We start from the raw sequence: 11,051 nt of genomic DNA, 5'->3' as shown, positions 1-11,051 counted from the left end.
TTAGGTGTTTATTTGACTAAACCTTGTCTGTTTGCGTCTGTATATTTCTCCTATACAACCATCTTTAACGGACATTATCTCAACATTAGTTTACAGAGTCTAGGCTGTGTATATTGACCCTGGATTTATTTTTCAGCACACACACAAGGAAAGAGACACACACACACACACACACACACACACACACACACACACACACACACACACACACACACACACACACACACACACACACACAATGCCCTGTCACTCACCGCTCGTTTAGAGGCAGGGCTGGTTTGCTCCTGAGCACCAGCGCTGGATCCATCAGCTCCATGTCGGGTTGAAACACACTGTGGACAGACATTAACATTATCTAGATCAGCTGCCGTTTAACACACACACACACACACACACACATCGACCGTATTGAATACACACAGATGGAGTTATTGGAAAGTCAAAATATTAACCGAACAACTGACGCTAGTAACGTTTACTGGCTGGTAACAGGACTGTAGTGGCACAATTTACCATGTTTTTGTGACCAATAAAAGCATATTTTTGGTTCAAAATCACGGCCGAATTTAAGCGCACACCACAACGATTCATATGACTTCAAGTATTCTTCACAAAGTGTTTTCGCTTTGCAGAAAAACCATGAAAACAATACGTTTTACATTTTGTTTGTTTTTAAAACTGGATTCACGGCCATGTTCTCAACCAACGGCACGTGCTGAACTTTTGCCTAAACTTTTACTTTCGGCCTAAATATCTCATTTTCTCCACATGCATGAGTAGAATTAATAACATATTTGGTTAAATCACAGTTTTGTATATAATCTAAGCAAATGCTGGCGAAGAAAAAGCCGTAAAAACTGAAGTTATAGATGGATTTACCTGCTAATGCGACGTGGACACAACTGCTACCTTCACACGGCCACAGCTGACGTGACTCACTGGCCCGTTGAGCTAACAGCCCGCTAGCTTACCAATGCTAACTGGCTAACGGCTAACAAACTGACCAATGCTATTCGGTTAAATATTATATTTTTAATCCCTTTTTAATGTATCTGGTGAATCATGTTGGTACTTATTCATCCACTTAGACTCCTGCCGATGTAGTTTTGATATCGTGGTGAATTCGCCTTGTGTGTATGGGAAGTTTATTTCAATAAAGTTGAAATAAAAATAGCTGACCAATGCTAGCGGGCTAGCTGAAAAAGGCTAACCCGGCTAACTTACCCTTGCAGTTAAATTCAACACTCCTCACACATAAAGCATCTAGTTCTCACACTTAATTTATGAATATACAGGGTTTTATTATTTCGTTTAGTACATTTAGTCTGGGTAAGGCCTTCAAACATTTATGATTTCATCGTGGTCATTTTGGAAGATGAAAAAAATCTATAAAAAATTGGTGCGGTTTATTTTACACTTGAACCAAAATAGTTCATTCTTACCTTCGATTTAGAAGTGAAAACTAAGCTTTACCATTAACTTGAAATGATTGACTGTCCAGGCACAACTCATATCGTGGTTAAAAGCACTTACTGGAAGTTACTTTGGATACAATTGTCAGTCGAAATTAAAAGTAAAATAAATATAGTCTACCGATTTTCTTTTTTTTTTTGTGTGATTCTGCTGCAATTTAGTAGGCTATATGAGCTAAAATATCTCAGACTTTTTTATTTAGTCCTACACAAAATACCAATTTCTCTCCACATTTTATTCACAAATGTGTAGGCAACTAGTGGGCACTTTTCCAACCACCTTACAGTTGTGGTGGCATATTTTATTTAACCTTTATGTAATGGAGAGATACATTGATGGGTGACCCTCATTTACAATGATATCGACTCAAACAAATGCAAAGCGCAAGAACAACAATACACACATTGGCCTACACAATACAATAGAAATATATCATGAGCATGTCAGTGGAGTGGGTCTGATAAAGCCAGTCTGAAATTTGCAGCATTGCAGTCAAATAAAGTGGTAGCTTCCCGGTCAGGGCTTTATAAATGAAAATATGCCAATGTGCGTCACGTCTAAATGAAAATGTTGATTAGACAGCATGATTAGGCTATTGCACACTTTTTTATGCCTCAAGTCACATAAACACCAGGTTAGACCACTCCAAATCTTCAGTGTCTCTCGTTTTACTCTTTAGAGGCATATGTTTGAGTAGAATGAACATTTAGGTTTTATTCTATAAACTACTGACAACATTTCTACTAAATTCACAATAAGAAATATTGTCATTAAAGAGCATTTCCATTAAGTAATGTAGAGATGAAGATTGAAGAAAAATCCAGACTTTCAGATAAAATATTTAAAGGTCACATATTATGCTAAATGCACTTTTTAAATGTGTTCCAACATATCCATGGGTCCACGGTGTGCCTAGAGACTGCCAAAATATTTAAAAAAATAACAATCTCTCCTTTTCTCACTCTCCCCCTTTCTGAAACCCCCAACCCTCCCCCCCCCAATATTCTCCAGTCAGAATTCTCCTCGTTTCTGACCTCAAAAACTGGAAAGCCAGAAGCTTCCACTGTGCAGCCCACACCCCTATTTATTATTGGTCCACGGCCCTGACAGACAGAGGGCGAGGCGTATCTGGCTTCGCTTCCGGACAGGGGGCGGGGGCAGCTCAAAGATTGTATATTTACGAAGGGAGCTGCAGCTCTTTTTAAAAAAATAGGCCATTGTGAGATTAGCTGAACATCAGCATAGTACAATAAATGATCTGAAAGTTTTTTTCAGCAAACAATTAAAGAAAAACGTATTAGGGACCACTAAGACCATATAATATGGTGTATAATAGAACGTATTAGGGACCACTAAGACCATATAATATGGTGTATAATAGAACGTATTAGGGACCACTAAGACCATATAATATGGTGTATAATAGAACGTATTAGGGACCATTAAGACCATATAATATGGTGTATAATAGAACGTATTAGGGACCATTAAGACCATATAATATGGTGTATAATAGAACGTATTAGGGACCACTAAGACCATATAATATGGTGTATAATAGAACGTATTAGGGACCACTAAGACCATATAATATGGTGTAAAATAGAACTGAAAAGTGTATAATATGGGAAATTTAAAATCAGTCTCTGTTGCAAGTATCATGTTTGTCCAGCGAGTGGCGCCAGAGACACACTCACTGATGAATAACGTTTGAGACATTCAGGCTGACTGTGGAAATCATTTATTACACAATAAAACAATGAGCTGCCCTGCGTTCCAATCCCCATACTTCCATACTGTTTAGTATGCCAGAAAAACATTTAGGATGTCCCAATACATGCACGTCAATTGTAGTATGCTGAAATGTACATAAATGCCCCGCTAACTCCAATAGCATGTTGGAGTATTCGTCTTTATTCTTGACATTTCTCGACATCATGGAAAAAAAATCTTCCTTTTCTGATTTTTTTTCTCTCACCTGTCTGTGGCCCCAAACCTCTTCTGTACTTTAGTATGTAGTGTAGAAAAAAGACTAAAACTCTTCTGTACTTTAGTATGTAGTGTAGTAAAAAGACTAAAACTCTTCTGTACTTTAGTATGTAGTGTAGTAAAAAGACTAAAACTCTTCTGTACTTTAGTATGTAGTGTAGTAAAAAGAAAGAGTATGAGATTTGGAACGCAGGGAATCAGCTGGGTTGCGTTCCGAATCTCATACTTTCTACTATATAGTATGTAGAAAGAAGATTTAGGATGTCCCGATTCTTGTGGCCAGATTTAGGATGGTTAGAAGTACCCGGATGTCCCACTTCATGCGGCCAAGATTGTTAGTGTTGAAAACTGCATCCTATTTGGGCGATTCTGACCCACAATCCAGTGCGCACGTGAAGTGACGTCACATCGACGAAGCCTCCATATGAAAACAAACAGGGATGCGACGTATATAAAAGCAAGAAGCAAGATCAAGGAGCAATGTTATGATGAAATAAGAGAGTAAAGTATGTCCCAATAGTATGCCTACTGCATCCTAACTAGATTCTTTTTATCGTCAGATGTAGTATGTAGAATAGAGAAAAGAAAGAGGAGGAGATTCGGAACGCATCCATGGTTTCAGTCAGATGTTGAAGGTTCAATCCAGGAAGTGATGTCATAAGGTGAGTGTTCTGATGGTTTTCTGGGTCAAAGGTCAAAGTAACCTGTAAGTAGAGGAGACAGATAATAATATATTATTTCTTTGAACAACATTGAAATTAAAACAAAGCAATCGAGTTCTTTACATACGCAAAATTCCCATAATGCATAGGGCCTACACAAAATACACAAAAATGGTTCAATGGGGGCGCCCTTAGCTCAGTTGGTAGGGCGTCCCCCCCCCCCCATGGGCCTCGGCCAGCAGTGGACCCGGGTTCGATTCCAGCCCGCGGTCGTTCTCTGCATGTCACTCCCCTCTCTGCCCCATTTCAACTCTCTCTACACTATCAATAAAGCATAAAAATGCCAAAAAAAAAAATATCTTAAAAAAAAAATGGCTACACTAGGCCAACATGTTAACTGTTTGACTTTAGTATTAAGTTGTAAACAGATGGTTCTTCTCTCTTTGTGTGTCTGTGTGTGTGTGTGTGTGTCTCTCTCTCTCCCCTGTGTGTGTGTGTGTGTGTGTGTGTGTGTGTGTGTGTGTGTTTCTTACTGTGTGTGTGTCTGTATGTCTGTGTCTCAGTGTGTGTGTGTGTCTCAGTGTATGTGTCTCAGTGTGTGTGTGTGTGTGTGTGTGTGTGTGTGTGTGTGTGTGTGTGTGTGTGTGTGTGTGTGTCTCAAACATTCAGATTAACGGCTTGACTCTGACAGGAAGTTGCTGTAACTCTTCAACGAGGTCAGAGGTTGAACGAGCCTCTAAAGTTATTGGATTCCACTGGGGAGTGTGTGTGTGTGTGTGTGTGTGTGTGTGTCTGTTTCAGTGTCTGTGTGTGTCTCAGTGTGTGTGTGTGTGTGTGTGTGTGTGTGGCTTTGGTGTGTTACTTTTAGTTCACAATTTTCAAAATAATTTTCCTTCGTTGAGCACTTTAGAAAAAAGACCTACAAGTAAATAGAATGAAATGAGAGAGAGAGAAGGAGGGAGAGAGAGAGGGAGAGAGGAGAGAGAGAGGGAGAGAGAGAGAGAGGAGAGAGAGAGGGAGAGAGAGAGAGAGAGAGAGAGAGAGTGAGAAGGAGGGAAAGAGAGAGGGGGGAGAGAGAGAGAGAAAAAGAGAGAGGGAGAGAGAGAGAGAGAGGGAGAGAGAGAGGGGGGAGAGAGAGAGAGGGAGAGAGAGAGAGGGAGAAGGAGGGAGAGAGAGACAGAGAGAGAGAGGGAGAGAGAAGAAGGGAGAGAGAGACACGATTGCGCAAGATTCAAGTCACATTCGTGTTTCGTTTATATAGTCGACAAATGGAAAAACTATGATAGAAAAAATGCAAATCAATAACATGTGTGTGTGTGTGATTCTGTGCTTGTGTGTGTCTGTGTGTGAGTGAGAGTGTGTCTGTGTGTGAGTGAGAGTGTGTCAGTGTGTGAGTGAGAGTGTCAGTGTGTGAGTGAGAGTTTATGTGTGTGTGTGTGAGAGTGAGAGAGTGTGAGTGTGTAGGTGTGTGTCTGTGCTTGTGTGTCTGTGTGTGAGTGAGAGTTTATGTGTGTGTGAGAGAGTGTGAGTGTGTAGGTTTGTGTCTGTGCTTGTGTGTCTGTGTGTGTGTGTGTGTGAGAGAGTGGTGCTTCAGTGCTAATCTGAAACGTGTCTAAACTCGCCTCCTGAACTGAACTCTCAATGTTTTTAATTCTGTTTCCAAACCTCCATCCATCTACATGACAGCTGCTGAGTCATGCAGGGTACATGTGGGCTCTCTCACACACACACACACACACACACACACGCACACACACACACACACACACACGCACGCACGCACGCAGACACACACACACACACACACACACACACACACACACACACACACACACACACACACACACACTTTAAGCGTCTTTGAGTGACCTACAAAAAAGTGCTATATAAAACCTATCAATTATTATTATTATTATTAAAGTATAGCCACAAGGAACTTTCAGTGTGTGTTAATTCTAGCGCCCCCTTTGGACAAAAGCAGTAGTGTTTTTACCACGCCAGCTGTTGTTCCTGGGTAAGCGTATACCCATGACAAAGGCATTAAGAAAAACTATAAAAATAGCATTCTTTGCACTGATGGTCTTGTTTGCTGTTACATATAATTTATGATCATCAGAGGAAAAATGAGACTGTTTCAGAAATATTTAAAAGTTCCTCGTGGAGACTTTATTTTTGGATTTTTGGGAAAGAACACACACACTCCACCCCCCCCCCCCACACACACACACACACACTCACCTCATATGAACATCTGATGAACAGCCAACCCAATCAGCAGCACTGGACCGGAGCGACCCACCACTGCAGCCTGTCAGTCACACAGAGGGTAAAGGTGTAGTCAGTGATTCTGGAGAACGCTTGTTGTCAAAATCACTTTGTATCATAATCAGTGAATATCTCCTCATGATCCACTACCTGTCTGTACTGTGTGTGAGCTGCCCAGTAGCGGCCTTAAAGGTGCAGTGTGTAATATGACATCATCAAGAAAGTTCTACAAAGTTCTAGAATGCAACGCTCCCTGGGTAACCCCAACCCTTTTGAATAATAACAGAAGCTACAGTGGCCTTCAAGGACAAGAACAATTCTAAATTTTAAACAATGCACCTGATGACATTCCAACTATGACACTTTCAAGATGGCGGCACTAGGCCTTGGTCCAAAATATGCAGAAATATGGACATATATGAGACCCTTTCTAAGGGAAAAAATAATAATTCCAAAAAAAAATTTCAGCTATTATGCACTAAATTAAACGTACTTATGGATATTATAATTACTTTCTACAAAATCTGCTAGGAAATAAAACCCAAAACTCTACACACTGCAGGTTTAACTATGTTTCACTTGTTAGTTGCAGAATAAAGCGTGCTGCCTGCTTAAGAAAAATCTGAAAAATAAAGTTCCTTCTGCAGCTCAAGAGTTGATGTAGCCTCTACATGTTCCTCTCAGAGTGAAACCAGATTGATGCATTTCATTTTAAAACATTTTCTCCCAGGGGGGGCATGCCCCCGGACCCCCCAACAAGGACCAGGGTCCCTCCAACAGTATCCCTAAATCCTGTTTTTTCAATTAATCAGATTTTCTTTCAACACACACACACACACACACACACACACACACACACACACACACACACACACACACACACACACACACACACACACACACACACACACACACACACACACACACACACACACACACACACACACACACACACACACACACACAGTGATTCTGGTTCTTACCCCTGGAACAGTCCTGGCCACTCCCCTCACTCTGCCGACAGGTAACTCCGTGGACTCACTCTGGGGGCGAGAAACACACTTTATAACAGACTGTGTGTGTGTGTGTGTGTGTGTGTGTGTGTGTGTGTGTGTGTGTGTGTGTGTGTGTGTGTGTGTGTGTGTGTGTGAGTGTGTGTGTGTGTCTGTGTGTGTGTGTGTGTGTGTGTGTGTGTGTGTGTGTGTGTGTGTGTGTGTTTAAAAATCAAGGTAAAACAGGGAATCGTTAATATAATTCAAATAAAAACGTTAAGAATAAATATAAGTTGTCTCACCTTTCTGTCGTCTTGAGGCGTATAAGGCCCCGTCACTGAAACACACACGCACAGGGTTTAGGGATATTTTAAAGTCTCTACGAGGATTGGAACTTGTGTGTGTGTGTGTGTGTGTGTGTGTGTGTGTGTGTGTGTGATGGTTGGTTTTGTAAAAATTATTATTTTAAATTTATTTGATTATAATTTTTTTTAACACTTTATTTAAAGTCTCTACCAGGAACTTTTAAATATTTCTGAAACAGTCTCATTTTTTTTCCTCTGATGATCGTAAATTACATGTAACAGTAAAACGAGACCATCAGTGCAAAGAATGCTATTTCTATATAGTTATATAGTTTTTCTTAATGCCTTTGTCATGGGTATACGCTCACCGTTGTTTACAGCAGCAGGGCCCACAGTTTGGTTTATAAACATATTCTAGTCTTATGTTTGGTTCCAGGTTCCTCCAAATAATTTGATTTATGATGATAGAATTATTCAACACTAAGAATTACATGTAGAGAAAATATGTTTAGTAAACTAACTGCAGGCTCTGTGAATGTAAACAAATCCCCCTCCTCTGAAACTACACAGTAACCAATTAAGCACACACACACACACACACACACACAGACACACACACACACACACACACACACACACACACACACACACACACACACACACACACACACACACACACACACACACACACACTCACCAAAGTAATAGTCGAATGTCGCAGTGTAATCGTAGTCGGGCGTCGCCGTCACTGTTGCCGTGTAGTCGTCGTCATAGTAATCCGTCGTTTCTTCTTCGTGGCTTTCTGCATTTCCTGTAGAAAAACGTATAGCCTCAAACAACCAATCAGAACGCAGGAGCCTCGAACAAGGCAGCCCCTGATTGGTTCATGTAGTCATCAATCTAGCCTCCAGTCAGACCGGACCCTCCCCACTTTCTGTCTGTTAGTGGAAGGCAGCCCCTGATTGGTTCATGTAGTCATCAATCTAGCCTCCAGTCAGACCGGACCCTCCCCACTGTCTGTCTGTTAGTGGAAGGCAGCCCCTGATTGGTTCATATAGTCATCAATCTAGCCTCCAGTCAGACCGGACCCTCCCCACTTTCTGTCTGTCTGTTAGTGGAAGGCAGCCCCTGATTGGTTCATGTAGTCATCAATCTAGCCTCCAGTCAGACCGGACCCTCCCCACTTTCTGTCTGTTAGTGGAAGGCAGCCCCTGATTGGTTCATGTAGTCATCAATCTAGCCTCCAGTCAGACCGGACCCTCCCCACTTTCTGTCTGTTAGTGGAAGGCAGCCCCTGATTGGTTCATGTAGTCATCAATCTAGCCTCCAGTCAGACCGGACCCTCCCCACTTTCTGTCTGTTAGTGGAAGGCAGCCCCTGATTGGTTCATGTAGTCATCAATCTAGCCTCCAGTCAGACCGGACCCTCCCCACTTTCTGTCTGTTAGTGGAAGGCAGCCCCTGATTGGTTCATGTATCAATCTAGCCTCCAGTCAGACCGGACCCTCCCCACTTTCTGTCTGTTAGTGGAAGGCAGCCCCTGATTGGTTCATGTAGTCATCAATCTAGCCTCCAGTCAGACCGGACCCTCCCCACTTTCTGTCTGTTAGTGGAAGGCAGCCCCTGATTGGTTCATGTAGTCATCAATCTAGTTCCCCAAAGCTTGCTCAAAGACTATCGGAACTTGTCTGTACTGTGTGTGTGCTGGAAAATAAATTAAATGTTAATACCCAGCCTAGGCTCTGTAAACTGGTATGTAAACAAAGGGCCCATAGCTAGGAACATGCCAGTTTACAGAGTCTAGGCTGTGTATTAACCCTGACTACATCTTTAACTGGGTCCTGTCTGTCTTGTCTGTCTGTCTGTCTGTCTGTCTGTCTGTCTGTCTGTCTGTCTGTTATATTTAAAAGTCTTGTTTGCTGATAGAGGGAACAAGGTATTTCACAACATTTGATAAAAACCTGGAAATGATCCAAATTCTGTCTACACACACACACACACACACACACACACACACACACACACACACACACACACACACACACACACACACACACACACACACACACACACACACACACACACACACACACACACACACACACACACACACACACACACACACACACAAATAACATAACTTCACAGGAGCAGAAAAATCCCCTCGTAATAAAGTAAGTTTCCTATTGTGTTACACTGTGCTGTCATAGAGACAGATAGAGTTATGAAGAATCAGTGTGTGTGTGTGTGTGTGTGTGTGTGTGTCTCTGTGTGTGTGTGTGTGTGTGTGTGTGTGTGTGTGTGTCTCTCTCCGTGTGTGTTTGTGTCTGTGTGTGTGTGTGTGTGTGTGTGTGTGTGTGTGTGTGTGTGCGTCTGTGCGTGTGTGTGTGTGTCTCTGTGTGTGTGTGTCTGTGCGTGTGTGTGTGTGTGTGTGTGTGTGTGTGTGTGTGTGTGTGTGTGTGTGTGTGTGTGAGTGTGTGTGTGTGTGTGTGTGTCTGACTACAAGCGCGTCCTGACACGTTTGTCCTGAGGGAAAATGAACAAACGACGTCTGAACGGAAGTTAACTCATTATGGGGAAATTATTGTTATATTTAAAGGTGCAGTCAGTGATTCTGGAGAACGCTTGATGTCAAAATCACTTTTTGTCAAAAAAGGTTAGGGCGTCCCCCCCCATGGGCCTCGGCCAGCAGCGGACCCGGGTTGGATTCCAGCCCGCGGTCGTTCTCTGCATGTCACTCCCCTCTCTGCCCCATTTCAACTCTGTCTCTACACTATCAATAAAGCATAAAAATGCCAAAAATATATCTTTAAAAAAAGAAACTCAGTGAATATCTCCTCATGATCCACTACCTGTCTGTACTGTGTGTGTGCTGACAAAAAGCTGTTAACAGGCATGTTGCTTACGTACCAGTTTACAGAGCCTAGGCTGTGTATTAACACTGCACACACAGTACAGACGGGTAGTGGATCATGAGGAGATATTCACTGATTATGACTAAAAAGTGATTTTGACATTAGGGGTTGTTACAAGTGGCACATTAAGGTCACACATGTCAAAAGCAGTATGCCAAAAATACCCAGATGCCCTACTACATCCAATTGCATATAGTAGTATTAGTATGGCTTTTCGAAACACAGCCTAGGACAAATATAAATCAGGATGTCCGAATAATACATGCATGTCAAAAGCAGTATGCCAAAAATACCCAGATGTCCATACTACATCCAATTTCATTTTACAGTATAGAAACAGTTTCATGATTTAGTATGTAGTAAAAGAAAAAGTTTGTGACTTGGAACGCAGGGATATTTCACGCGCAAACACACACATGAACACACACACACACACACACACACACACACA

At 41.9% G+C, this 11,051-nt stretch overlaps 1 protein-coding gene across 1 annotated transcript in view; it reads right to left on the bottom strand.

Annotated features, from left to right (window-relative positions):
* Nucleotides 1–3,207: 3,207 nt before the first annotated feature.
* LOC307270199 (uncharacterized protein) overlaps nucleotides 3,208–11,051 on the bottom strand; it is an 8,083-nt gene continuing 239 nt past the window's right edge. The window contains exons 2-6 of the mRNA XM_080053367.1: nucleotides 8,384–8,497; nucleotides 7,684–7,718; nucleotides 7,373–7,432; nucleotides 6,363–6,432; nucleotides 3,208–4,166 (exon numbers count right to left, since the gene is read on the bottom strand). Coding sequence (XP_079909493.1) covers nucleotides 6,364–6,432; nucleotides 7,373–7,432; nucleotides 7,684–7,718; nucleotides 8,384–8,497 — 278 coding nt within the window. The 3' untranslated portion in view covers nucleotides 3,208–4,166; nucleotide 6,363. The remainder of the gene's footprint in view (nucleotides 4,167–6,362; nucleotides 6,433–7,372; nucleotides 7,433–7,683; nucleotides 7,719–8,383; nucleotides 8,498–11,051) is intronic.

The sequence above is a fragment of the Ammodytes marinus genome (genome assembly GCF_949987685.1).
Source record: "Ammodytes marinus genome assembly, chromosome: 25".
NCBI classification, from domain to species: domain Eukaryota; kingdom Metazoa; phylum Chordata; class Actinopteri; order Uranoscopiformes; family Ammodytidae; genus Ammodytes; species Ammodytes marinus.
Note: the sequence above shows the minus strand (reverse complement) of the source record. Positions and strands in the feature narration are given on the sequence as shown.